Here is a 27,308-nt window from a genome sequence, read left to right as displayed (position 1 = left end):
TGGAAGAGTGGAAACATTTTCTTTCATATTTCTCTTTTGTTTTTTATTTTTATTTTCAAAATTTCGAGATTTAATTATTTCATTTGAAGGTATAAACGTTAATACATTTTTAATAAATGACAGCGATGATAATATGACTCTAAAATTTATATAATATGATCTAAACTAAATAATTATGTTTCGGTATAAAACCGAATAAACCGAAAACCGGCGGTATATAAACCGAACCGAACCGAAGTAAATATGGATTTAGAATGATAGTTATATTTTACTAACCGAAAAACCGAACCGATATCCGGATTGAACACTCCTAGTTTTTACAGTTTTTCAAAATATCTAATACTATTCTATATTTATCATGTTTATTTTTATTTTTTATTTATTTTTCAACTAAGAAAAGCACTTGCATACTAGCTGCTATTAGATCACTAAGAGGACCATATTACATCCAAAAAGTTAACCACCTAAGAAAAACACTTGCATGAGAAAACACACCACTTTTTTACAAAAGAAAAGGAAAAAACAACAACCAAAGTTAACCATGCAAAGTCGCCCACAAGCATTAGCTATTAACATACCTTCACACCAAGAGGACCATATTACAACCAAAAAGTTAACCACCTAAAGTCGTACTCGTTCATGCTGAGCCATTAGCCATTAGCCATTAGCTACCATTTTCCAACTATCATCCATGATCTAACTTTAGCTCTTAGTGATAGCATCCACCACCACTAGTCCCATGTACCGCTAAGTAGATGAGTAGCATCCACATCGTCCCCAAAAGTCTTCACAAGATCGCACGAGGACTCATCGCCTTCACCTTCAGACTCCAACTCCACCCCTAACTCTTTCTCTATATCATCAGACGCCAAGATCAGTAAAAACTCACACCCTTCATAATTCAGGAAATCAGGCGGGTCAGCTGCTCCAAACCGGGTGTGACCTAAATGGGCCTGAAGATGGGCTGGAAACTGGGCCTTTCTTTTCCTCTTCAGCCCTCTAAACCCTGAACCTCTCCCTCCTTTTCCTTGCTCCGGGTTACGCACTTGGATCAAGAACGAGCCTTCCGGTTCAATGTTCATCGACTCTTGTGGCTCGTGTTTTTCTGTCCGCGATGGAAACTCGAGTTTGTAGACAAGATGTGTATGGTGTTTTCTTGTCGGAGAAGGTTTATGTCGGAGAATTCTGTATATTCCTTCTCCGACAGCTCTTGCCGGTGGCTTGTGTCTATGACCCCGAGTCTTTGTCTGGTATTCCTCTTCAAAACAAATAATTTTTTTTCTTTAAAAAATAAACAAATAATTTTTTTAACATTATCCACCCAAAAACAATTTTTTTTTTTTAACGTTACCTCCTTTAAGAGCTTCTTTTACATCTTCAACTTTCTTCGTCACCATCTCCACGAACCCCCAGAAAGGTTGCGACTTCTTGCTGGGATCGGGAAGAGTTTTCTTACCCATCACTATGAATCGTAACAGAATCTGTTTCTCTATGTTCACTTTCTACAAAAACAAAAAAAAACAAATCATAATGAGTAAGAGATTGATCCTTTCCCGTAGTGTTCTTCTTCTACCTCAACGCCGTGGCCTCCTTCACCTCCTTTCTTTGAGCTGTTATTATCATCTTCGTCTTCGTCACCGGAACCTTCTTTACCAGAGAGAGGGTCTTGTTTCTCTTCAACGGGATTCTCACCGGACTCTGGACGCATGACTATGTATAACCTTTGAACGTCGTCTACACTGTGAGCTTCTTCTTTGTTAACCTTTGGCCTATAAAAGAAGAATATTTCTCCTCTTTCCTGAATCTCAACCTGAGGATCTGGTCTCGTCTTTACTTCTTTACCTTGTCCCATCGTTGTACCTCTCAACTAGGACTCTCAACACATTAGTCAAATTCACCTTTAGATACACACTTCTCTTTTTAAACACCAAAACACAGTTTTTGTCTCAAGTGATGACACTTGACAACGTTGCTAGGTTCCCACGTCCTTGTTACTGTTTGCTACGTGTCGAACGAATCAACATGTGATTCAATGTCTTAACAACAAAAACACGTGACAACGTTGTATGATCCCACGTCAATGGTCAAGAGTCAATCTTAAAATGTTAATTTAATATTATCCAACATAAATATTCGTTGAAAATTCATATTTACTGTATATATATATATACATACACATTGTTTATTTTTTTAATTATCAATATATACATTGTTTCTTCATCGAAATTCAATTTCTTTTGTTGTCTCTCTCAAACACCTCTCTTCTTCAAGCTCAAACAAACAACTATCTTCCTGAATATATACTTTGCTCTTGGTTTTCTTCTACTGATATTTTTCTCCTGCAAATCAAAATCTCAATCATGAATATATCATTACCAGTGATACCATGATTTTACTGTTTTAGCGAGAAAACAAAACTTTGCGGTTTTTATAGAAAAATTTGTCTTTGATTTGAAACAAGAAAGTGTCATATTTTTACCAAATTCCTTGTCTGTGCTCAAACCTATGGGTGTGACATTGTAGATCCTTCATTCGATATAGAAGAACCTGCATTCGATATATAAGGAGCACTCCTACCTTCCTGCAACTCCCAACACACAAAAAATAAAAAATAAAATCATAGAGATAATATATATCTAATCTGATGCAATGTCAATACAACATCTTACCGATGTATAAGAGACTTGGCTAGAATGTGACATGGGTCCATGTCCAGCATAATACACACTCTCAAGACTCTCTTCACCCATCTCTCTCAGTCTATTAAGCACAGGCATCACTTCTTTACCAAGATCAGGCCTATCTTTTCTTCTCAACTCAGCACATTGTAGAGATAACTTAGCAAGAGACATAGCTTCCTCTAACGGCCAATCCGGTACCGCAGGATCAAGCATATCTTTAAGCTTCCCTTCTTCAACCGCTTGCTCCACGTAATAAGCCAAACCCATCGGCTGTTTCGCGGTCAGAAGCTGCAAAAGCATGATCCCTAGCGAATAAACATCCGACTTCACGCCCAGCATTCCTGTTTGTTGATACTCAGGGTCGATGTAACAGAACGTTCCCGCAGCTGACGTGGCTCTGCACTGTGTCACGTTCTCTGCTACCGCGGGGACGAGTCTCGCGAGCCCCACGTCGCTGATCTTGCTGACGTAGTTGTGGTCGAGGAGGACGTTTCCTGGTTTCAAGTCTCTGTGGACGATTGGTTCTGGTTTGGTCTGGTGTAGGAAGAGGAGACCTGTGGCGATCTCGGCCGCGATTCTGAAACGCAGTTGCCATGATATGGCGGGTGTGTTTCCGCGTCTGAAGAGGCGGTCGTCTAAGCTTCCTTTGGCCATGTATTCGTAGACGAGGATACCGTATTCTGGACAAGCTCCTAAGAGTAGGACCATGTTTGGATGCCTTATGCAACTTAGTACTTCAACCTATGTATCAAAGAACACACATGAAGTTTAAATTTTTTCTTCTTCTCACTTAATGTTGAAGAACCAAAATAATAAAACTAAAACCCTGAACCTATTACTTGTAATACAAGTAAGCTAATTTTTTTTTATATAGAAAATAAATCTTTAAAATATCATTTTAACAATGTTATCAAACAAATAACACCACTGATAAAAATTCTCAAAAAAATTCGACAAAAAACACTATAAATTATCCGAACTCCTAAACAGCTAATACTAAACCGTAAATACTAATCAGTAAACCGAAACCCAAATATAAAATAAAAAATGTATTTTAACTAATGTTATTTTAGGATTTTTTTATTATTATATGCTAATTTTGTCATTAAAACATGATTTAATCTTATTTGAAGATATTTATTTTTTAAAAATTGGTGGAGAGATTGCCATGGAGTTGGCTATAAATGCATATAAATCATTTCATTTTACCTCTTTGTGAAACTGTGATCTTCCCTGAGCAGCATCAGGACGTAAAACCTTAACAGCAACACTTGTGTGATCAAGATGACCTCTAAACACAGGACCATACCCTCCTTCTCCAACTTTTCTAGACTCTGCGAAGTTTCCAGTTCCTTCTTCGATTTCTTGAACAGAGTATTTCCTGTACCTGACGATGCTATGTCGTGGGAAAGAATCGTTTTCTTTCAGTACCTTCATCTCTGCGTTTAGTCTTCTCTTTGCTTCTGCTTCCGCAAGCCTGTGCGCAGCTTCAGCAGCTTCCGTGGCTGTTCTGGCCTTTGCTCTCTCCTTCTCCACCATTGACATTGCTGTCTCCTCTGTCATCTTTAGTTCTTCCATTCTCCTTTCCTCTTCTGACCTCAGCCTTTGCAGCTCTGTCGCCTAAAACAGAATTTAAAGCAGTTTAGATTTTAATTAGATTTGAATCTGTTTAGACTCATTTAAAATTATAGTTGACTTTTTTTATTTTTATTTGGTTTTATTTATGATGTAAAAAGTATTTTGAATAAAAAAATATCAGTTTGTTTTAAAATAAAATAAAAAAATTTATTTGAAGAATGTTTTCATAAGAAATTTTTTAATTTTAATTTGTTTAAATTGAAAAATGAAAATTTGAAAACCTCGTTCCTTGCGGTTAAAGCTTCTCTGCAAGCTGAGCTATACATATCCATGGTTTGCTTTAGCTCTAAACGCAGTCTCTTCATTTGAGCTTCAACATCACCCTGCAAACAAAACAAATGTAACAGAAAACTAAATAAGATCTAAAACGGATAAAACAAATGTGAATATGATTGTAACTTATATACCAAGCTTTGAGATGAGTAGGAGCAAGAGGTTCTTCCACTCTCTTCAGAAGCAGTAGAAGCGTTATTGAGAAAACCCAAATCCGTAAACTTGATTCCTAATCTATTTGACCCAATGCTCTGCTCTGAGCTCGTTGACATTCTTGAGGTTCTTGCCGAGTCTGGTAGATCGTAGGTGAAAGAAGACCGATCTACACTCGGCCTCCCCGAGCTGATATAGGAGATGTCAGAACCTTGTTGTGAAGCATTTATGAATGAGTACTCTGACTCTGAATCTGAGAAGTCCCCCATCAGTTTCATATGTCCTTGTGGTGGTTTCACAACCCCTGATCTACACATGCAAAATTAAAACCAAGATTTGGAAAATTGTTAAGTAATCATATACATAAAGAAACTTTTATAGTAATCTAACATGACAATCAATACCTTGGACCATCTGAATCAACTGATCTTCGCCCCCTAGAATATGCTGGTGTGGTAGCTGTTGAAAACAAGAAAAAATGAACAAGATAAGAGAATGTATGTTGAGTTACTTGAGACGCAAGCAAGATTGAAACCTTCACGTGTTTTGTGTTTGTTCTCAGTGGTTTCGTGATTGTCAAATTCGCTGAGAACTGATGGATGGTAAGGAGCAGGACGAGAGGAGCTTCGTAGGGAAGAGATTTTGCTTTTGGCAATGACGTAGACATTGCAGAAATCTGGAGCTGCCTTTGATACACTCGTTGGTAAATCCGTTTTGAATCTTCTGTTGATGATAAAAATTTTGAAAAAGAAAACCCTGGTTTTGTTTAATCTTCTGCTGCACGCAACAAATAAATTAATACCCTAATCAATTTATTTACCTCATAAAGCTGTTTCTTGATGGAGCACCAAGTACTAAGTTCTCAATAGCAGAAACAGTAACGTATTCGACAATTGCTTTGACTTTGTCTACATCTTCAAGCACAACGTCCAGACAATTAATCTGCACATATACAAAAAAAAAAGCTTCCAAGATTATTTGATCGGTCTAATAATAAGATCTTGATTTCAACTATTTACTATAATTATTATTGTTTTTAATGATTAGGAGGTTCTAGGTCCGTAGACCGCCCTTGAGAAATTCTATTAGATAATTCAAAATTTTAACCATTAGGTTAACTCGTTATTGGTTACCTCCTTACGGCTGCAAAAACAGTGGAAAGATACAAAGAGATGTTTTGTTTCCTTCTCTATCTGCTGCTTATGTGTTATGCCTTCTTCAATGTCTGCAATGTCCATAAAGCAAAAAAAAAAAACTAAATCAGTCGAACTTTTCACAAGAATTATTGATAAACATGAAGGCTTGAAAGAATTAGTGTGTGAGAATGTTGATAAATGAACCTGAAGAAGATTGAGATTTGGGAACGACATGAATAAGAGCAAGAGTTTGACCACGAGAAGTAAGATTCTCCATTGTCCATTTGAGAGCATTTTGGCTGGTTTTGTCGTTGTCTATTGCAATAGCAACTGAACCACTTCTTGTACCTTTGGTTGTCGCATCTGTTTTCGGTAGCCACATTGTTGTCTTCCTCTTTCTTCTTCTTTCTTTCTTTCTTTTCGTGCAAGGAAAAAGTAACACAAATGATATATTTTCCTACTTTTGTTTAGTAAAATGTTATATTTGGAAGTTTTTTTCTAAAAAAAAATAAATAATTTAATGGGTTGAGAAAGTTTTCTATTTTCATTGTTTCTTATCTGATGGATAATAGTTAGGAAGGGTTATATTTTGGGATGAAAATCTAATTTCAGAGTTAAAACACAAAGCACACAAATTAAGCATTGTTTTTCAATAATTTTTTGTTTGATTTGAACGTGTGGAAACTATAAAGCTTATGGTATAAAATAACATGTACATATCATAAATTACATATTTACCTCTCTTTTTTTTCCTCCATAATTAACATCTATTGTGGTCTTAGTTTTTGTAGATTCTTGAAGATAACTATTTTTGTATTTGTGATGAAGAAGTTATTATATCACAAAACCCATTTTCTAATTTAAAAGATCGTTTAAATGTACTACTCCAACAACATTAAATAATTAGTTATTATGTTTTATTTGGTTGTTGTGGAAAATATTGTAGAACAAAAATATTTTTCAAAAAAAAAAGAGAAAAGAAAATCTTTTTCAAAAGTCTTTTAGGAAATACTGAAAAGAACCTAAGGACCACTGAGATCACTCATTCAATCTTTTAGACTGTTTTATAAACTTATAATGCTTTCTTTTACCTGTTGCTGAAGTTGATATTATTTTCTCTTTTTGATCAATTTTTTTTCCCTCGGAAAATAAAATGTAATATGAATCCATTTCAGTGCACGTACATAAACCGCCGGAAAAGTTTCAGTTTCAGTTTGAACCCCAACAATACGATTCATGCCAAATACAACCCGAATAAATAATTAATGCCAAATATGATTTTAATTTAATTATAATAAAAAAATTATTCAAAATTTTTAAAACGTGCCTAAATCAACATTGATTCTAACATAAGTTAATCAACCGTTAAAAAATAAAACGACGTCGTTTTATTCTAATTGTTTTAAAAAAAAAAATGTTCATTCGAGGACTCAAACCCGTGCCTTATACTCATTTAAAAAGGCGTACTAACCACTAGATTAAATTAATTTTTGAAATATTATTACAAATTAAAAATTATATAAACTACACTAAACCCATAAATTGAAATGTAGGGATTGTATTTGGCACGACAGAAATTGTTGAGATTTAAACGGACACTTTCACCTATAAATTACACTAAGCTACTCTGATTAAGTAACTAAAATAAAAGAAACCAACGCGCATCAAAAACGCGTTTGGCGCGTGAGAACAAACTCTCGGCTTTTTCGCGCAGTAAAAAAAATTATAGGGCCAAGAGCGCGTGAGTAGGCCTTCCACCAGCCAATTTCTTCCTCACATAATTTAATACTTTTTGTTCTAATTTTTTTTTCCTTTGATATACTTCCAAGTCTAAAAAGAAAAATAACTCTTTTGTATAAGAAATTTTTGTTTTGAAGTCTAAAAATAACTCTTTTGTATAAGAAATTTTGTATAAGATTGTATTAGAGGATATAATATTACACGAGAATAAAAACGATTTAATTTTTTTTTCCCCATCGCTAATAGGCTTTGTACCTGGCAGTCAACATGGTTTTATTGGTAAAGCTAATAGCTCCGGATTATTTCCAAGCAACTTATCGGCAAGCCTTTAGAAATTAGAACTTTCTGTTTCTACGAGTCGTGTCATGCAAACTTTAACATGCATAATTGTTTTTTGTTTGCTCGACTTTTTAACAATTTCTCAATCATAGCAATATCTTTTTTTTTTTCAATCATAGCAATATCGATTGGAGGTGATTGAGTATCCCCTATATATTATTTGAAAAACATTACAACTTCTTTTTGTAGTCACATGTCATCAGTAGAATGATTCTTAGAATCATTAGAGAAATATGTTGGTTCATCTAATTATATAATAAATTTTTTATTAAACTAACAATAAATTCATTATTAATGTACTTTATTATTTCCTTAAATAAAATTTACGAAATTGCCTAATATGGCTAAAGTATATATGACAATTAATGATTTTGAATAATAAAGATTTGATAAAAAATATTGTATCTTCTATCATATTTGTTTAATTTTAAGCTATTAAATAATTAAACAACCACAATAACCATATAATAAAAATTTAGATTTTTATGTATATGTTATATTTTGAATTTTTACAAACGGCTATAAATTACTAAAACTGTTAAAAGTCTCACCTTCAAATTTTATGATCCATGGTTTAAAATTTTTGTTATGACAAAATACAAATGATTACAAAAATTATATAATTAAAAAGTCTAATTTAATTAATTAATAAGATTAATATATATATCGTTTTAAATTAAACTATAAACCATATAAAATATAATATTTTAGTTTCAAAATTTACTTTGAACAATTTTTTTGATAAAAGTTTTGAACGATCATTGACAACTTATTTTTTTTTTAAATTATAAATTACTAAAACTATTAATTCCACAATGAAAATTTTGTTATCAGTAATTTAATTTTTTTTCTATAAAAGATACAAATGATCAAAAAACTATATGAGTAGAAATCATCATTTAATAGACATTAATATTAAAAATATACTAAAATATATTATCTATGTTAGTATCATTTAAATTTAATAACATATCCTATCAAATAAAAAAAATTTTGGATTAATACAATTGATTTATATGTTCGCACCAATTTAATTATATTTTTAATAGTTACTGACTTTTAATTATTTAATATATATTTATTATTTTATAATATGTAAAAATATTTAATACATAAAATAATTTATATATATAATGTTGATTCCGCGGAATACACGGGTTTTAACCTAGTTACTATAAAAATGTAAGCTTTATTTGTCTTATGGACTGAATCGTACATGTAGTGGGATGGTGCTTTAATGCAAGATTCCTCAACTTTCCTACCACTTTTATCTTTTTATATTTTATGTGAATATTTTTACTTTAACTAGCAACAACATTTATTGTTCCTCATTTATGTTATTTGGCTTTAAAGCCATGAAGATCAATCATATCTTCTTGAATCCTTTTTTTCCAAAAAGCTATAGATCTCCTTTTATATTCCAACTTCCATTACATGAAAACGAACACAATCAACACACACATCATTATCATTTTTTTCTTTCGAAAAAAGACTAAACCAGTGTATTAAAATTACTTCAACGGTTTGGGAAGATAAAGGTTCAACCTTTAATTTTCACTCTGTTTTTTTCGAGTAGAACAACTCGTGCAATGGGGGGCTGTGATGAAAGTGACAAATAGCTAAAACTTTTCTCTTTGCATTTATTGAGTCTCTCTTTTGGACCCGATCCCATTCAACTCATCTTCACAGATGTCTCAACCTCTTTCTCCTCTCCGTCCACTCCTCTTCTCTTTCCTCTTACTTGATCACAAGGTTGTTTGTCTCAACCTCATTTTGTTGAGTCATTAACCCCCTCTGGAGAGATCCCAGACTTATCAGTTATTGCACCGACACTACGTTGAATAGGTTTTTGATCATACAACAATGTCTGGAGACTCTCTGCTCGCTTCTAAACAGTATAATTTCATTCTTTTTTTCAGTTTCTTTCTCCCGTCTGCTGAGTATTGATTCTTCTTCTTCCTACTCACTGATATGTTTTGCAGAGGAAGTTCTTTGTCCAGATTCTTTCAGACCAAAGCCATTAATCACTCGCAGGTTCAGTTTCTTTATATAACTTAGATGAAAGAAGTTTCCATTAACTTGCTCCTCAAGCTGCCAACTCAATGAACCTTTATAATTCCATTCATTGCTTGAAACTCACTTTCTTATGACTGTTTTTTTAAGGGTCTTGATTCTCCCAAGAACACCAAGTTTCACCACCTCTACAAGTTCGAACTCGAGCATGATGTGAGTTTCAATCACCTAACCATATAGAGAAATCTGTAAGAATGACTCAGTTCTCTTATGGTATGAAACAGGTGAAGAGATTAAAAGATCAACTGCAAAAAGAGACTGCACTGCGCTCTCTTTTGCTAAAAGCTTCTGATCAAAGCCACAAGATTGAGCTGTCTCACACTTCTTCCCTTCCACGTAGTGTATGTTCCTATACAGCTTCTCTTACGTTCATGAACCTTGTGATTTGTGAATGTTTCCTCATTTTCAGATTCAAGAACTTCTCTCCAGTATAGTAACTATGGAAGCTACGGTCTCTCTGCTCGAAGAAGAGATCATGTCTCTGCACTTCTTACTGATTCAAGAACGGAACGAGAGAAAACTCGATGAGTACAACCTCACACATTCTCTATCTCCACCTGTATGTTAAACTAAATTCTCCGGTCTTGTTGCCTAATCTTTGTGTGCTGTGATTGGCTCTGACTTTAGATGGTTTCTCAGAATGCTACAGATTTGGTTAGACTTTCCAAAAAGAAAGAAACATTACGCCGCAAAGATCACAGAAGCAAAGTGCCTAGGTCTCTGCAAAGTTGTGATAACGCTAATGAGCTATCCAAGGAGATGATAAGATGCATGAGAAACATATTCGTATCTCTCGGAGAGACATCTGCTGGTTCCAAATCCTCACAGGAGATTGTTCCTTTCTCACCTACTCGCAAGAATGCATCATCAACGTGGTGGTCGCCTTCAGAACACTCGCGGATCTCCAAGTGGGTACAGAGCCCACGGATCGATATCAAGAAGAACTCAGACGTTTTAGCAACGGAGAGCAACGTGTTTGATCCGTATAGAGTCCAGGGAAAGCTGAGCTGGGCTGATATAGGAAGCTACAGATCCGCAACCGAAGTGGCTTCCATGTCTGTTGAGGAGAAACGGCTCGGATATGCTTCAGATGAGTTATGGAGATTCAGGTAACTACTTATTAACACAGATTGTGTTCTTGACAAAGACTCTTATCTGGTTTCTTCATGACAGACACCTTGTTGAAAGACTTGCCAGAGTCAATCCAACAGAGCTAAGCCACAACGAGAAGCTCGCCTTCTGGATCAACATATACAATGCCTTGATCATGCATGTAATAACTAACGTCTTCTCAAATTTCTTATGCATATTACAAATTTACAGTTTGAAGATTGTCTGACTCAGGCATACTTGGCTTATGGAGTACCAAAGACCGACTTAAAGCTCTTCTCCTTGATGCAAAAGGTTTGATCTGATCTCCACACACATACAAAAACACTTGTTGGTTTTGGTTCGGACAGAGGTTAATGTAAAGTCTCTATTTCTATCAGGCTGCTTATACAGTTGGTGGGCATTCATACAACGCAGCAACGATCGAATACATGACTCTAAAGATGAACCCTCCTCTGCATCGACCTCAGATTGTACTAAACTAAACTTAAACTTCCACGTAGTTTCTGCAATTTCTTCACTAACCAATCTAAACCTGAGAGTTTCAGGCTCTGCTTCTCTCCATTCTCAAGCTGAAAGTATCAGAAGAACAGAAACAGGCGGGGATAAGTACTCATGAGCCTCTAGTGTCTTTCGCTCTCAGCTGCGGAATGCACTCATCCCCAGCGGTAACCTTTCCATATCAGATTTCCTTTTTAGTAGACACTGCAGTTTTCTCACAAGAATCAAATACTTGCAGGTGAGGATATACTCAGCGGAGAACGTAGGAGAGGAGCTCGAAGACGCTCAGAAAGATTATATCCAGGCGTCAGTGGGAGTAAGCCCCAGGGGGAAGTTGATTGTATCCAAGATGCTTCACTGTTTTGCTAAGAACTTTGTCGATGACTCCAAGGTTGCTCTGTGGATTTCACGACACTTGCCTCCTCGCCACGCTGCGTTCGTTGAGCAGTGTATTCACCGGAGACAACGGTGGGGGTTTCTGGATTCATCTAGTAACAAATGCGGTGTGATTCCTTTTGATTCACGGTTTCGGTATCTGTTTCTTCCGTAATGATGAAACAGACAATTGTTCCAGTTGCTAGGGTTTAGGGTCTATGGCTATTTAGGTGATTCTAATAAACTAATTAAAGGATTCAGAACTGCTGAACAATATAAGAAAGATGAAACACAAATTTTCAATATTGCAGAAGTTTAATAGTAATCACGCATACACATGAATGTGATTCAGACAAATAATAACTGAATGGTATTTATTGTGTTCTGTTTGAAAGAGAATAAGAACGAAGAGACAGAAACTAACTTGGTCCTAACTAGGCATTGATAGATGAAACATCTACTTTCCGAGGAGCTTGGACCACGTTCTTGTTTCCAGGGAATGAGTTGCGGGAGACGTCCACGAGTGCTTTGAAGCTGTAAGGCTCATGCATAGACAGTTCAGAGAGGACTTTCCGGTTCAGCTGGATGTTCTCCTTCATCAGACCGTGGATGAAGTTACCGTAGTTCACCTGTTTTCAAGCTTTAAATGTTAAGCAAACATGTAACTGCAAGTTTCTTCAGCAGAAACAAGAGTATTGATCCGCATATAATATAGCACAGATGCAGAAGAGATATATACAAACCATTTAACAACGGAACCAAGATTAGAACCTAACCGAAGTCATAAAAAAAGAGAAATTTAAGAGCACTCTAAACCCTAAACCACAAAACACTATACCCTAAATCAAGCATTCAATTTAACATAACATAACACTAAAGAAAGAAAAATTTAAGAGCATCATAAACCCTATCTCAGAAATTTCATTTCTACACTAATCGAATTTGGAGGATGCAAAGAGAGAACGTACACCGTGCTGACGAGAGCCGGCGTTGATACGCTCGATCCAGAGACCTCTCATCTCACGCTTCTTGTTGCGCCTGTCTCTGTAAGAGTACTGAAGAGCTTTCTCCACTCTCTCCCTCGCGATTCTTATGCAGTTCTTCGCTCTTCCCCTGAAGCCCTTGGCTAGCTTGAAGATCTCCTTCTTGTTCATCTTTTTTTATCTCTTCTTCTCCTTCCTCCTTTCCCCTGAAACGCCGCCTCTGTGTTTACCTTGTGTTTCAATTCCGGGTCGGGTTGGATCGGATCCAAGACAAATCCGATCACAATTAACCATTTTAAACAACACATTAACAAAGCCCATTATACATCTAATGGGCCTTCTCCATCATATCAGAGAGGCGACACGTGTTGCCACGTCATGAAGAGACATAAACACGTGTCACAAGCTTTCACATCCGTTTAATTTTCCGCGGGAAACAGACAAAACCGAAAAGAAAAAAAAAAAGAATTATTATGTTCCCGGAAAAACATTTTCCAACAGATTTTAAGTGGGTTTGCTCTGTTCGTGTAGTCCCATCAATCATAATCACACAGAAAAAAAACTCCCAAAGAGAAAGACTTTTTGAGTGTAAAGTACAAATGGGAGGAGGAGACCCGATGGATCATCACTATCATCGAATCTCCGCCACGAAATCCGACGGTGTGGGACAGGGGAAGCTCTACTCTCCTGACCACGCGATCAAAGTCGCTACGAAACTCGACGAAAACGTGGGACAGGTCCAGGGGGATCTGTATTCTCCTGACCACGCGATCAAAATCGCTACGAGCCCTGAGGAGGAGAAGCAGAGGATGTTGGGGATGAAGGACAAAGTATTGGAGAAACTAGCCGCTGCTGCGGTTCCGTCGGAGTCGCTGGAGAACGCTAAACAGTTTTTGGAAGGCGTGATTAAGGACTTCGCCGGGGCGGCGCAGGGGATGACTAAAGACGCGTTGCACCGGATTAAAACCCATCTCGCTGTTATTCTTCCCTCTGTCTCTCCTTCCGTCACCGGAAAGGTCAGGTCTTTATAACTTTTTTAGTTCACCGGATTTGAGATTTGTTTGTCGGAACCATGTCGTGATTCTTTGAACAGATCGTGGACGATGCGGAGAAGGAGGCCATTAACGGAGAGGAAGAAGAAGAAGATGAGAGAAAGCCAAAAGCAAGCTCCAGAGATGGATCCGCCGGAGAGTTGCCTTTCTCAAAGCTTTGACGGATGATCTGAGATGGATACTATGTCATGTTTGCTAATAATGAGTTAAAGATGCACACTTTACATGTTCTAGTTCTAGTGCATAGTTCCATAAGAATTATACTTTTTTTTTAATTATAAAAATACAGAAATCAAGAATCCGTAACATCTCGTTATAGTGTTGTCCTTGTTAAGCCAAAAAAAAAACTATTTCAGTTAAGGATATGAAAATGTTATTAAATACTGTACAGTGATTCAAAAATGTTAAAAGACGGATCTGTAGAAATAAGGCGTTTTATAGATACACAAAGGGACCAAAAAGAACAGAAGAGGAAGAAAGAGGAAGAAACGTAATTTGGTGTGTATATTTATAATCAATGAATCACCAACCAGATCAAGCTACTGAACTGAGTTAAAGAGTCTGGAATCTGTTCACTTTCTATGAAGATTCTTCTACTTCAGTGGCACTTAAGCTGAGAACTCTTCAAATCACCCACGAGCTTGTTCCCCAAGTTATCATCATCACTCCATATGACTTGTGACGGTTAAATACGAATTTAAAGTTAAACCGCTATAAGGTTCGTTTCCTGCTTGTTACTTATCTTCACTAGCTGGTGTTATTCACTTCTTCAAGTAGAGCTCAGAGACGCCACCTTCTTCTATCTATTTCCACTTCTGTTCCAAAATGAAATTAAGTATATACAAAAATTAATCAGCCGAGGTCCCAGCGACTTCTGCAGTTCTCTGCCTCATCATCTCCATGACAGCTGCTCTGCGCCGTGAATCTGCTTGCTGTTGTAACCTTCTCAGATGTTCCTTTAGGTCTCTGCATAGACAGATTCACAATGACAATTCATTTAAAAAAAGCTTTGCCAGAGTTCTAAATATCCAAAAGCCACAGCATGTCTCAGAGTGAATGATCCCACAAAGAAATCAATTCCAAAAATGTTAGACAGGAACACAAGTTAAGGACATTACCCGCATCGAGGTACAGCACAGTTCGATTCCTTGCAGGCCCGTGCGTGGATTTGCAAGAGATACCACATCTTCCTGCACAGAACACAGCCTCCAGAAGCACGTCTCTGGCAACCTAGACCATGCCGGAACAGCGCCTTCACTTTGCGGCAGTTAGGATACTGACAATTCGTCGCACGGCGGCATAGCGTCGCATGCACAAGAAGATCGAGCATTTTCCTGAGCTGCAAGACTCGCAACTGCCTAGCTTCTTTGTTCTGAGCGTTTTGGTCAGCCAGCGATGGATGGTTCGTCAGCTTGTGAGGATGATTAATACATCCCTCTTTACAGTAACAAGTGTTGCACACATCGTAGTCCGGGCAAACTTCGCAGCGCCAGCCTTGGCCAGTTTCGATATCGAGGTGGCATGCGTTACACGTTGAGACAAAGGCAGGAGCAGTTGGGTTGTGGAGATGGTAAAGCACCATCATGGAAGAGTGTTTTGCCCGCCTCAGTGTATCGTACTGATAGTGGTTCCCTTGACAAAGACTCAGGAAGGCTTGCCTTGTGTCGAAAAATTCACTTTCTAGTATCTCATCTCTATCCTTGGTGTCTTCAGGAATACCAGTGATCTCAACCTACAAAATAAATTAAAAAACACCATCACCATCTCGTGAGATAGAATAAAATAGAGAAACACATGAGACTAGAAGAGAGAAGTAGAGAAGATCTTCTCAAATCCCAAAACAAGCCGTTGTTTACTCGAGAAGAGGAAAAATAGTAATCTAAGCTACCGTTTTAACCCTAGCCGCTCGTAAAGAATAAGTTTAATGGTGGAAGACGATTTCTTATTTTGATACAAGAGGCCTATATTGGCCGAGGTACAAATCATAATCCTACCTTAAGCCTAAAGGGAAAGTATCCTTGTCTCTAAAGAGAAACACCAAAACCTTAAATAACTAATAGTAATGAAGAAAGGAAAAGAGACAGATCTCAATTCTTTCGTTGATTGTATGTTAAGCCGTAACGTGTATCACAAGACAAAGTAACTTACAGGATACAGTGTATGTTTATCCTTTTGATTAACAGGATGCCTTTCTCTGTCCTCTCGCCTCTGTTCAGCCTCATAGCACCTGAAATGTAGAAGAACGTATCAGAGTTGCAGCACTCTACAGGTAAGAACACAACACGTGTCTACCAATAAGTCTCTTCCAACAAGATAAAACACCACAGCTTCCAAGTTACACAAACCAAGGTACAATAACGAACAGGAGGGAAAGAAAACAAAAATAAATTAGGCAAAAGAGAAAGGACAATTCTTACCCATCACATAACTGAAAATCTTTGCATTGGCTGCAGACCCAACGATTTCCAGTTACCATCAGTGCACAGCAATGCTTGCAACAATGCTGCAAGTGAACCATGATAAAGTCCTCCTTCATGGGGTGAATGGTCTCACCAAGCTAAAAACATACATAAAATAATATTAATTAAAACACGAAACTATACAAAAGAACCGAATTACTGAAACTGATATGATTACTTTTTGCATTAGCAGCAGATCTTTGGACATATTCCCAGACAGATCAGACTGGCCACAAGCTTTTAGAGCCCTTTTTGTAATGGGTTTCTTGAGTATTCCTTTCTTATTTCCCTTTCTACCATCATCTTCTTGACCCATCTGATGTATGATATCCTCTGCTGCACCTGGCCAGTAGTCACCATCGAAATACGGGAGCCTAGCTGCCGTAACCTTAGCTCTACATTCACCAGTTTGCAAGAAAAAATGGTCATATAGATTTGTGGTTTCCGCTACAATCCCTTCCTTTGCAGCTTTTCTCAACATTGCCAAGTACCTGTACCAGAATCATATGGAGTATGTACATTATTTAATAAAATACGAAAAAAATTGATGAAGAAAAACAAACACAAAGGTAACTGGACTGACCACTCCCGTAGTTTATCAGACTTTGGCGTTTTCTGAATTTCTGGATGGCAATATAAGATGTAGTCCTCACCCTTCAGCGGTGGACAAGCCCATATATAGCAGCTCGTGAAACCACGCAATTTGCAGTATTCCAGGTAACCAATCTGAAAAAGAGTAACCATTGAATCCTCCAAACAATGTAAAGACCATACCAATCTTAGTTTTAAAACTAGCACTTACAAGAATTTCTTGGTATACAAAAGTGCGCAGAGCCTCTCCACTAGCAGATTTAATCTCAGGTCTAAAGTACTTCACAGAATCCAGATACGAGAGATAAACACGGCGCTCATTAGGAGATGAGCATTCGGATCCAAACTCTTGGACATACATCCCAAACAAGCATACTTCTACACCTTCGATCTTCTGGAACAATAGAACCACCTGGCAAAAAAAAAAATGTGGAGAGTGAAATGTACTATTTGAAAGGATGAAATCTTCAAAATGTGGACGTGGATCATTCTTACCTTAGACTTGTATGGAAACTCTGTGGGGAAATTATCCTTCCTAAAAATTTCAAGAAATCGAGATTTGACTTCCAGCTTCTTGTCAACAGACAGAACAACTCTAACCACAAGGGATTCAGCAGTTGGAACCTGTCAGTGCCAGTAAAAGAAAAAGCAAAACAATGAGTGACCAACCAGCAACTTCAATCGATAATTTCCAATAAAGAAGCACTACAGTCATCTAAAAGAACATATGACTCAAAGATGCAAAATCACATGAGACTTTAAACCTTGTACAAGTTAAGTGCCAGATTACCTCATCATAATTTTTTCCTTGAGCCCTGGCTCTCTCAGTCCTTTCCTGCTCCAGTCTTTTAAACAAACGCTGCTCTATATGGTCACTGAGAATCGTTTTTGGCAGGTCTTTCGCTCCAAGAACAGCATTTTGAAGTAAAGGCTTCCTCTCATTTTTCTCCACCTCAGTTATATAGCAATGTGGGCAGGTATACTCAGCTTGACCCCCATCATCCCTTCGCCCATTAAATAGAGCACATATCTGATGCTGCCAAGCCTCACATTTATCACACTGGACCCACTGCAAAAAACCATGGAATACAATAGACAAGCTCAGAAAAACCTACAGGCACATGACTATACAACTCTACTGAGTGGATGGTCTTACCGCTTCTTCAGTCTCTTCATCGTTTTTCTTTTTCTCGAGCCTTGACTTTGGTACTGAAGTCCCTACGGCGAGTATAGTGTCTCCTCGGGATTCATTATAACAGGGAATACAAAAGTAATGACGAGTCTCACCACCTCCAACGGTATAGTACATTGCGTTTCTTTTGATACGAGCACCACACGGAGTACAATAAATAGGTGCTGGCTCGAATGTAAGTTTCTCCACCGCACATAACTGGCAGGAATTCGCACTCATCGAATTCTCCATGGCCTGATTCTTTTCTGCTTTGGCTTTACTCTGCAGACAAATATAAATTAAATGCAAATTTATGCGTCAGCGATCAAATACTTGAGATAGTGTGGAGAGAACAGGTTGCGCCTCTATATAACAACAATAAAATCAATGCAACGAAGAGTAAATAATAAGATAAATCTGAATAAAACTTAATTTCTCTAAAGTTTTGAAGTCAATACACACCTGGCCAACCCACTGACGAAGACCACGGATATGTTCTCTCACTTGTTCGGGAGTGAACAATTCAGTTAAAGCAACACCCATTATCTTTGGTTTTCCAGATGTTGGTGCATCCTCAGGAGACTTCATCAAATCTTCTTTATTTGGCTCTTGCTTCATTTTTAAGGTTTCTTGCTTTGGCGAGACGCCAGACAAATCATGTTGACCTGGTTCACTGGAAGGCCTAGGCTTGTGAACATTTTCAAAAGCTTCAGAAATATCAGAAACTTCTTCTTTCACTTCCAACTTCCCTGACTTTAATGCCACATTTGCATCGCTCTGCCTATGATCCTTTCTTTCAGCATCCTGAGATAGTTCTGTCTCTGTTTTGGAAACAACGGAGCTTTTACAATTTTCAGTCTCAGGGGCCACTGGTTGAAAAGACGGATCCACCTTCAACCGTTTTGATGAAGGTTGCAAATTATCTAAAGTACCATCACAGCCAAGGGAACCAGTAACCGCTCCAGCAGTAGCGCATAGTGAATCATTTGATACTACAGCTCTGTTCACCCCGCTGCTTTCGTTTTCTAGACGGGTCTGGGCACACGGATTAACTTGTCGCTGACGGTAGGTTTTCACAGTCATACAGACAGGGCACCGAAGATCCTTGCAGTTTTTATAGTGGCTAATCAGTAACTTTGTCCGAGGACACCGAGGATATAGGCACAGAGGTTCAACACAACTGTTCATGTGACTCCATAGTTTCCGAACAGTAAGGCAATTCCGGTCTGTGCAATTCCCTCCTGGCGGGTTGCAGGTCCGTGCATGAAGTAAAAACAAGAGCCATTTCTGTTGATTTCGGAACTTGGGATCGGTTCTGCGCATCGTTCCAATAGGATTCTGCAGACTATGGGAACTGGATACGGTCGCAGAAGTATGATTCTGACCAACAGCAGACCCTTCGGTCAAATTATTAGGTTGAGCTTCATTCATCCCGGTGATTCTTTGACGGAGATCCTCCTGAACGTTCTGTTGACTTGACATACCATTGGAATCTGAACCTATATTCTGCGGATGCAGCATTTGCTGAACCTGTCGGCTATTTTGAGGAAGTGACGTGCATATATCACTCTGACTTGCAACTGAGAGATGCTGAGCGTCTGCATAGCAGTCTTCTCCAGAGTTCTGGTATTGATTCTGGAACTGAGAAAACTGGAGCCGTTCAGATGGTTGGGAATGCATTGCTTCACTATTGTTCTCCATTCTAGGATCCGTATCCATGTCAGAAGACACCTGAGGCTTCCCTGAGCCATCATTGCTTATTAATTTATGCTGCTGCACCGTCTGCTGGAGAAATTTCTGCTGCTGCTGTTGAATCTGATTAGGCTGTTGCTGAAATCGAACAGGCTGTTGCGGCAATTGTTGTTGTTGATGTGACTGCAGATAATGTAAGGAAAGAAAAAAGATTGAAAGTCCGAATACTAAAGGTAATATATGTTTAAGTGGTCTGCATTGTTGCATGGAAATGAAATGAACTGATTGCTCACCTGAGAAGAGTTAGCTCTGGACACAGACTGGGAACTTGCTGCATTGATATTCTGAGCATTTGTCATCATCCCATGTCCAGACCCAAGGGTGTCAGGACTTGTTATTCTACAACCTTCCCCTGAAATATGAAGAAACATGCTTTAAAATATTCTGACTAGTAAGTCCTAATCATTCACAATCACCAAACCACAAGGAAAAACCAATGTACTCTGCTTTACTGACAGGGGGAAGTTATCCTACAATGGACTGCTGTAAATATGTTGAAGAATTACCTTTTTCTACACTTTGTTCGTTTACTCCAACACCACTTTTTACAGAGTTACTGGCCACACCAGCTGCCTTTGGTTGCATCCCAGGTCTACGGCCAGCAGTCATTTGGTTGGACAAGATGTGACTATTTTGACCACCAGTTTCCTCTCTTTGCTGCTGCTGCTGATGAGACTGAGGTACCACTGTTGGCTCAGCAGAAAATCCGCCACTGCTGTTATTAGTACCATTGTTAACGAATCCAGGTGTAGGAATCATCTGGGGAGTACTTCTTTGAGAACCCATGGATGTCATGTTCCCTCCAGAACCAAGAGAAAAGTTTCTCGATGAATGTTGGTGGTATCCATTAGACATATTACCTGCAAACAAGTTGCTACTGTGTCAGAGACACGTGGGATGAAAAATTTCCAGGAGAAGTGTATATACGATCACTTGAATGGGAAAAAAACCTCCATGCATGCCACCAGCAGGTCGAACGTTTTCAGTATTCACAGCTGTACTTGTGCTGTTGTTGTTGTTTCCAGCTACTGTAGCATTAGCAGAGGGTCTAACCATCGAACTAGGATTACTCCCAGCGTGTGATAATCCTGGAGTAGATATCATCGGTCCAACCGAAGAAGGATTAGCATGTCGCTGATTGTGGTTATTCAGGTGTCTGTTTTTTATTAGGCTTGTAATCCGAGACTCAAGGGTTGACCTGTTCAAGTAATCCTCCTGTAGTATAAATTGGAAAGTGTCACAAACAAACAAAAAAAGATTTAAAACAAGGACATGAGTCAATAAGCTAGAGCCAGCGGCAACATGGCAGAAAGCATCAGCTAATCTTGTTGGAAATGCCCAATAAACCAAACAATAAGCTAGAAACTACCTTTGAGATAGCCATCTTATACAGCCCCTCCTCTAAGCGTCTAGCAACATCCATATACTTTGCCTTTGATGCAGCATCAGCCGGAGATGGTTGCCGTTGCTGTAAAACGTTAAACCTGGAAGAACAAGGAGGCTCAGTTAAAAACAGTCCGCCATAAAAAAAAAACTTAAGGAACAGAAACACTAAAATGCACCCGAGACAGTCATCAGTTCGATCATTCCCATCCCACATTATGATAAAAGTACTCAAATCCATTATAAGAAAAACACAAACGGTGTAGATGGAAAGTTGAAGGCTTACACAAGGATTTGCATGCACTGCCTTAGTTTTAAAACATCATGGTCCATTGGACCAACGGTGCTACGTGAAGACCCTACGCTACCACCAGGACCAGCTAAGTTCTGCATTTGAGAGTTCCCGCTATTCCCTTGGTTTGGAGACTGCCCAGAACGTTGTTGTCCCGACATGTGAGCCTGAACATTCATGTTATTTTCTTAAACCTTCCTCGCCTTGTCCTAATTCTTTCCTGCTATTAATGATTTCTTCAGATTATCTCAGTACAGCAGCTCTTAACACAGAACACAACCTAGCAAAACAATCTCATTGTTTCATAAAGCGGAAGTGGGCATGATCAATACACTTGAACTGCAATCATAGACTATGATGATCAAAACAACCAAATAAATAAATTAAAAAAACCAAAAAAATCAAACCTTGAACACAAAGAAGCAAACTTGTCACTCACAAGGTTACAAAGACAAAACGTGATTAGAACAGAGCAATGAAGTCTGTGAAGAGCCGATGTCGCACGTAGGAGCGACGAATTAGAATCAAACAAGCAAAGTAGAGAAAAGCCCAGAAAGAGACTCCAAAATTAGAGGCCAAGTTATAACGAATTGTCGACAAATTTTTTTCAGAAATCGGAGATTTTTTCGGGGTCGGAGTTCTTCGAATTGGGATTTTTCGGAAGCTCGCTCGATTTTGGGGATTTTGTAATTTTGTTTTAGGGATTCCAATTTGATTTAGTAAACAAAATGACATAAAATAAGACTTACCTTATGTTTCTTTTTAAAGTCCAAATCCATGCATATCGTTAAGGAACCAAGGTCGAAAGATCGAACGGACAAGAACAAGTGTCGGAGAATTGTTTACGTTCCTGTCCGTCCGATTGGATATTGTGATTTACGAACTTACCCTTGTAGTTTTACAGCTATTTAGTTTCTGTTCTTGTACCGACTAGTGAGAGTAACAAAACCATTCAAATTTAATAATCATATCCCACGCTCAAACAGAGAACAAATCAAAACCCGGTTTATCATTGGTATGTATATACAAGCAGCATCAATATAGTAACAGTGCAAATGCTGAAGCATTTGTAACTTATATGATGATCTTATTGCTTGTAATAGAAGTAATGAAAAAACTTCGGATCATGTTCAGCTGTAAAGGCTCATGGACTTCAGATTCTCGGTGATCTCTGTCTCCAACTCATCTTCGTTCTCAGGAAGCTTCTCTCTTACCTGCTGAGACCAAACATATGAAAACGTCACAAAGTTCAGAATGTTGTCTCTTAGTTTTAGTTAATATCATGAGCGGTTATTATATAGGTCTATGATGTACCATAGGAGAAACTTCAGGAGCGAGTGTAGTCATTGTTCCAGGCGGAGATGAATTAGCATTTTGCTGGTTATTCGGTATTCTGCGACTTATTAAGGCTGCCAAGCGAGAAACAAGAGTCGACTGGTTAAGGTAATCCTCCTGTAGATATTGAAGTTATAAAGTGTTAAAAACGAAAGAAAAATCATGATTCAGTAAGCTGGAGATTAGAGACACCATATATGTCTATAAGCTTCACCCTATCTTGTCTCAGTCAATCAATATCGAAGTAGAGTTTTTGAGAATATACCCTTGTGTTTGCCATTTGAAAAAGACCCTCCTCTAAGTGCCTAGCAATATCTAAGAACTTAGCATCTGATGCAGCATCGGCTGGACATGGTCGGCGCTTATGTAACTCGTTGAAGCTGGAAAGAACGAAAGTTTAGTTAGAAACCGTATAAGTCAACAAGTAAAATACCCAGAGGGAGACAACTAGTCAAAGATTAAACACCAAAGGAATCCTAGAAAGTAACATATTCAGGAGCAGAAACACCAATATAATAAGAAACTGAGCAGATATGCAGCCAGGAATACAGTTTCAAGACAGTAATGGTCGAGACATAATAAAGTGACAGAGAGTCAATGCAAGAAGAGCCAGAGAAGCTGAAAAGTTGGAAGGCTTACACAAGGGTTCGCATGTACTGTCGGAGTTCCAAAACATCATGGTCCATGGGACCAGAGGTGTTAGGTGAAGGCCCTAAACCAACACTAGCACAAGCAGAGGACGTAACCATCGAACTAGAATTACCCCCAGCGTGTGATAATCCTGTAGTCGTAGGTGCCATCGTTCCGACCATGGAAGAATTAGTATGTCCCTGATTGGAGTTTTTCAACAGTCTGCCTTTTATTAGGCTTCCAAGGCGAGACTCAAGGGTTGACTCGTTCAAGTAATCCTCCTGTAGTATAAGTTGTAAAGCATCACAAAATGAAAGAAAGATTTTTAAGTGAGGACATGAGTCAACAAGCAAGAGCCAGATGCAACATGCCAAAAACCATCAACCAGTCTTGTCTTGGAATTCACCAGCAAACCAAATCATAAATTCAACTAGGAAACAAAACATTTTTTTCCTTCTAAACACACACAGAAATATTTCGAGATACCTTTGAGATAGCCGTCTTAAACAGCCCCTCCTCTAAGCGCCTAGCAACATCCATATACTTTGCCTTTGATGCAGCATCAAAGGGAGGTGGTTGTTTTTGCTTTAAAACGTTAAAGCTGGAAGAACAAGGAGGGTCAGTTAAAAACAGTCAGCCATGACGTAATAAGCAAATATAAGATGAACGAAACATAGTCATACTACATCCGGAAGACACAAACAGTGCAGCTGAAAAGTTGAAGGCTTACACTAGGATTTGCATATACTGTCGAAGTCTTAGAATATCATGGTCGATGGGACCAACGGTGCTGCGAGAAGGCCCTTCGCCACCACCAGCACCAGATGAAGCCACAGCTAAGTTGTGCATTTGAGAGTTCCCGTTATTCTGCGATGACACTGTCCCTTGATTTGTATCCTGCCCAGATAGTTGTCCCGACATGTGAGCCTGAAAATTCATGTTATTTCCCTAATAAACCTTCGTGGTTCTTCTTGCAACTAGCACTAATCAACAGGCACTGCATACGTCTTCAGAAGATTGAAAGCTCATTTTACAGCTCTTACTTATTCTTCAGATGATCTCAGTAGAGCAGCTCTTAACACACAATAATGTCCCGTAACAGTATCATGCTCAGAAGTGGCATAACTCTATCTCAATACAGTTGAAACAGAATCAGACAAATATGATCATCAAGAGGAGCAATAAGAAAGCAAACCAGATAAATAAATAAATAAATAACCTAAAAATTCCAGCCTTGCACAAAGAAAGCAAATCACAGGGGGGATTAACAATGATCAAATATATATCCTAAACGCAGTGTAACAGAGAGCAATCAAGTCGTTGAAGAGACGATGTCGCACGTGTGAAACTCTCACACAAATTAGGATCAAACTGTAAGTAATATTGTTTCCCTTGAATGTGTCATTGTATTGATACGTGAATATATAGTACACAAGAGAGAGATATTCTAGGAGAATATACTGAGTACAATATCTACTGATATCTAAACTATATACAAGATACTTATCATCTTATACAATCAAGCAGAGAGCAGATAATTCCAAAACCTAGACGGCGAAGACATAATGAATTATCAACAATTTTTCAGAGATCAGAGACCTTTTCGTGCTCGGAGTTCTTCGAATTGGGGATTTTTCTTCGGGAGCTCTGAAACAGGAAAGTCAGTGAGATGGAGCTCCAATCTAGAAATCCACCAAGGATCCGAAGATCGGTGAGTACAGGTCTAGAAGGCGATCTAAAATGGTAGAGAGATCAACTCGAAGATGCTGAGTCCGTGTGATGATGATGATAAACGATGATGGTGGTGTGATGAGATGATAGAGAGAAAGAGAACTTGGAGCAGAAGTTTAATTGTATTGTTTGATTGAATCTTTCAGAATAAGCCACAAAGCTCGCTAGATTTTGGGGATTTTTTAATCTCGATTTTGCAATTTGCAATTACTTTCGTTGACCAAGCCCCTCGTCGAGAGTCAACTGCTTAGTTCAGTTAGTTATATTTAATGCTTGATTTTTAATGAGACCAAAATGGTTTGGTCAACACAAATATGAGAATTTTTTTTCCAATTTAAAAATCAATATTATTAAATTAGTAACATGACCGGTTGACAAAGATTATGTCCAATTGATTTTTTTTTATAACAGTATCTACTTTAATTAAATCAATAACACGTTCTCTTTATAATTAATAAGCAAATTACGTTTTCTTCCAACACAAAAAGAAGTTTTTTGTCGGTTTATGATTTTAAAATTGGGCCATAGGCCTCGATTTTTTTAAAAAAAAACAATTGATTTATTACATTTCGTTTGATTGCAATGAGCCATATAAATTTATACTGCTTTCTTAACCACATCTAGGTTTATTGCTAATTGAGTTTTAATAGAAGAAGACTAATGATATTGATTATTAAACAAAATTGCAACTATACTCGATTATTATCTATTCTATTAAAACAGTAACATGACCGATTGATAAAAAGTTATGTCCAATTAAAAAACTAATTTTTATATAACTGAGTTATATAACTGCATCTAAATGAATATATTTTAAAGTCATATTTTAAAGGGATAACCACTTTAAATCATATTTTAAAGTCATATTTTAAAGGGATAACCACTTTAAATCATATTTTAAAGAACTACGTATATGGCAACAAAAATTTGTAAAAATATATTTTTGTATTTTTTTGTTGTTGGGTGTTTAAATAATAATATAAACCCTTATATATGGCAACAAATGTGTAATACGAAAAAACTCTTATACAATTGGTCATGTACCATAAAAATATAAACCCTCATAAAGGTTAAAACTAATGCTCGACATTAAAAATACATTTTGTTACCATATATTTTTGTATTTTTTTTTGTTATTGGGTGTTTAAATAAAAACTATTTTTAGAATTTTAACCTTTTATTTGATTAATATAACACATTGTTTTATATAATTATGTATACAATTATGTTATTGACATATCTTTCTATAATGATATGATAATTATTCCTCATAATTATAATAAACTTTGATATATTTTTTACAAAAATTATTATCACACTACAACAACAAAGCTTACATCTAAGCCAAAAATTAGGATTTATTCAACTAGACAATAATTTTTTTCAAATTTTAAATATTTTACACACACATTAAGTTTATCGATTAACAAAGCACTTGATGTTAAAAATAGGGTTTAATAGGGTTTAAGTGAAATTTTAATAGAAATAAATATTTATATAAACTCATTTAGTATAACATGTTTTAAATAGGTTATTCGATTAAAAATATTTATTAAATATGATTTTACTTAAAGTTAGTGAAGACCATTTTAACCCATTTACACACACACACATATATATATATTTAACATAATATAATAAAAATTAAAAAATTTAAACATTTTAAAAAAAAATTGTTAGGCTAACGGTGCGGGTTAGGTTTGATATTAATTTTGGATATAACATTTTAAGAATTGTTCAAATATATAAGTCATGTCTAATGGAGTATGGGATTTTGATTTTCGGGTCGATTTCGAATCGGTTTTTTTTATAAAAATATTATTGAGTAATTATGTTAGATAACTACTAAAAAAATATGTTGTAATATTTATTAATAAAGTTTAAAATAATTTCTGAAATGCATATGGTAT

The 27,308-nt window shown here is 37.2% G+C and overlaps 7 protein-coding genes across 15 annotated transcripts; 2 read left to right on the top strand and 5 right to left on the bottom strand.

The window, feature by feature from the left end:
• Nucleotides 1-454: 454 nt before the first annotated feature.
• Nucleotides 455-1,897, bottom strand: LOC106414256. The gene is made up of 3 exons (XM_013854938.3): nucleotides 1,574-1,897; nucleotides 1,352-1,502; nucleotides 455-1,258 (listed from the first exon to the last, which is right to left on the bottom strand). The coding sequence occupies exons 1-3, from the start codon at nucleotides 1,850-1,852 to the stop codon at nucleotides 732-734; spliced, it is 957 nt and encodes a 318-aa protein (XP_013710392.2). The 5' UTR covers nucleotides 1,853-1,897; the 3' UTR covers nucleotides 455-731.
• A 198-nt stretch (nucleotides 1,898-2,095) lies between these two features.
• Nucleotides 2,096-6,353, bottom strand: LOC106412447 (U-box domain-containing protein 35-like). Its single transcript, XM_013853366.3, has 11 exons — nucleotides 6,086-6,353; nucleotides 5,879-5,970; nucleotides 5,566-5,687; nucleotides 5,281-5,468; nucleotides 5,150-5,204; nucleotides 4,727-5,054; nucleotides 4,541-4,642; nucleotides 3,891-4,301; nucleotides 2,670-3,422; nucleotides 2,480-2,581; nucleotides 2,096-2,339 (listed from the first exon to the last, which is right to left on the bottom strand). The coding sequence occupies exons 1-10, from the start codon at nucleotides 6,261-6,263 to the stop codon at nucleotides 2,504-2,506; spliced, it is 2,307 nt and encodes a 768-aa protein (XP_013708820.2). The 5' UTR covers nucleotides 6,264-6,353; the 3' UTR covers nucleotides 2,096-2,339; nucleotides 2,480-2,503.
• A 3,012-nt stretch (nucleotides 6,354-9,365) lies between these two features.
• LOC106415007 lies at nucleotides 9,366-12,322 on the top strand. Its single transcript, XM_013855599.3, has 11 exons — nucleotides 9,366-9,855; nucleotides 9,943-9,994; nucleotides 10,124-10,186; nucleotides 10,258-10,374; nucleotides 10,443-10,592; nucleotides 10,673-11,142; nucleotides 11,207-11,306; nucleotides 11,378-11,437; nucleotides 11,524-11,616; nucleotides 11,692-11,811; nucleotides 11,883-12,322. The coding sequence occupies exons 1-11, from the start codon at nucleotides 9,824-9,826 to the stop codon at nucleotides 12,192-12,194; spliced, it is 1,569 nt and encodes a 522-aa protein (XP_013711053.2). The 5' UTR covers nucleotides 9,366-9,823; the 3' UTR covers nucleotides 12,195-12,322.
• LOC106415011 (50S ribosomal protein L20-like) lies at nucleotides 12,303-13,274 on the bottom strand. The gene is made up of 2 exons (XM_013855606.3): nucleotides 12,988-13,274; nucleotides 12,303-12,648 (listed from the first exon to the last, which is right to left on the bottom strand). The coding sequence occupies exons 1-2, from the start codon at nucleotides 13,171-13,173 to the stop codon at nucleotides 12,454-12,456; spliced, it is 381 nt and encodes a 126-aa protein (XP_013711060.2). The 5' UTR covers nucleotides 13,174-13,274; the 3' UTR covers nucleotides 12,303-12,453.
• A 229-nt stretch (nucleotides 13,275-13,503) lies between these two features.
• LOC106415010 lies at nucleotides 13,504-14,362 on the top strand. The gene is made up of 2 exons (XM_013855605.3): nucleotides 13,504-14,018; nucleotides 14,096-14,362. Exons 1-2 carry the CDS (start codon nucleotides 13,602-13,604, stop codon nucleotides 14,213-14,215), a joined length of 537 nt encoding a protein of 178 aa, XP_013711059.2. The 5' UTR covers nucleotides 13,504-13,601; the 3' UTR covers nucleotides 14,216-14,362.
• A 32-nt stretch (nucleotides 14,363-14,394) lies between these two features.
• Nucleotides 14,395-22,425, bottom strand: LOC106415006 (histone acetyltransferase HAC12). 5 transcript variants are annotated; one of them, XM_013855596.3, is made up of 17 exons: nucleotides 22,142-22,425; nucleotides 21,697-21,982; nucleotides 21,397-21,511; nucleotides 20,978-21,242; nucleotides 20,534-20,887; nucleotides 20,261-20,379; nucleotides 18,738-20,150; nucleotides 18,261-18,557; nucleotides 17,895-18,173; nucleotides 17,600-17,728; nucleotides 17,316-17,516; nucleotides 17,097-17,239; nucleotides 16,692-17,004; nucleotides 16,472-16,611; nucleotides 16,203-16,281; nucleotides 15,173-15,786; nucleotides 14,395-15,020 (listed from the first exon to the last, which is right to left on the bottom strand). In XM_013855596.3, the coding sequence occupies exons 2-17, from the start codon at nucleotides 21,879-21,881 to the stop codon at nucleotides 14,903-14,905; spliced, it is 4,764 nt and encodes a 1,587-aa protein (XP_013711050.2). In that variant the 5' UTR covers nucleotides 21,882-21,982; nucleotides 22,142-22,425; the 3' UTR covers nucleotides 14,395-14,902. The 5 variants fall into 5 exon arrangements, with proteins under 5 accessions (XP_013711050.2, XP_013711049.2, XP_022564038.2 ...); XM_013855595.3 differs by having other exon boundaries at nucleotides 22,110-22,422; XM_022708317.2 differs by having other exon boundaries at nucleotides 21,697-21,995; nucleotides 22,110-22,406.
• A 211-nt stretch (nucleotides 22,426-22,636) lies between these two features.
• Nucleotides 22,637-25,566, bottom strand: LOC106415008 (histone acetyltransferase HAC12). 5 transcript variants are annotated; one of them, XM_013855601.3, is made up of 8 exons: nucleotides 25,267-25,566; nucleotides 24,673-24,794; nucleotides 24,398-24,594; nucleotides 24,154-24,268; nucleotides 23,677-23,948; nucleotides 23,303-23,417; nucleotides 23,017-23,154; nucleotides 22,637-22,916 (listed from the first exon to the last, which is right to left on the bottom strand). In XM_013855601.3, the coding sequence occupies exons 2-8, from the start codon at nucleotides 24,694-24,696 to the stop codon at nucleotides 22,833-22,835; spliced, it is 945 nt and encodes a 314-aa protein (XP_013711055.1). In that variant the 5' UTR covers nucleotides 24,697-24,794; nucleotides 25,267-25,566; the 3' UTR covers nucleotides 22,637-22,832. The 5 variants fall into 5 exon arrangements, with proteins under 5 accessions (XP_013711055.1, XP_013711054.1, XP_013711057.1 ...); XM_013855600.3 differs by having other exon boundaries at nucleotides 22,637-22,919; nucleotides 25,267-25,564; XM_013855603.3 differs by having other exon boundaries at nucleotides 22,637-22,919; nucleotides 24,711-24,794; nucleotides 25,267-25,563.
• Between the last annotated feature and the right edge of the window lie 1,742 nt (nucleotides 25,567-27,308).

Source organism: Brassica napus, chromosome C8 (genome assembly GCF_020379485.1).
Source record: "Brassica napus cultivar Da-Ae chromosome C8, Da-Ae, whole genome shotgun sequence".
In the NCBI taxonomy this organism is placed as follows: Eukaryota; Viridiplantae; Streptophyta; class Magnoliopsida; order Brassicales; family Brassicaceae; genus Brassica; species Brassica napus.
The sequence above is the reverse complement of the archived record's forward strand: the minus strand, read 5'-3'. Positions and strand labels throughout refer to the sequence as shown.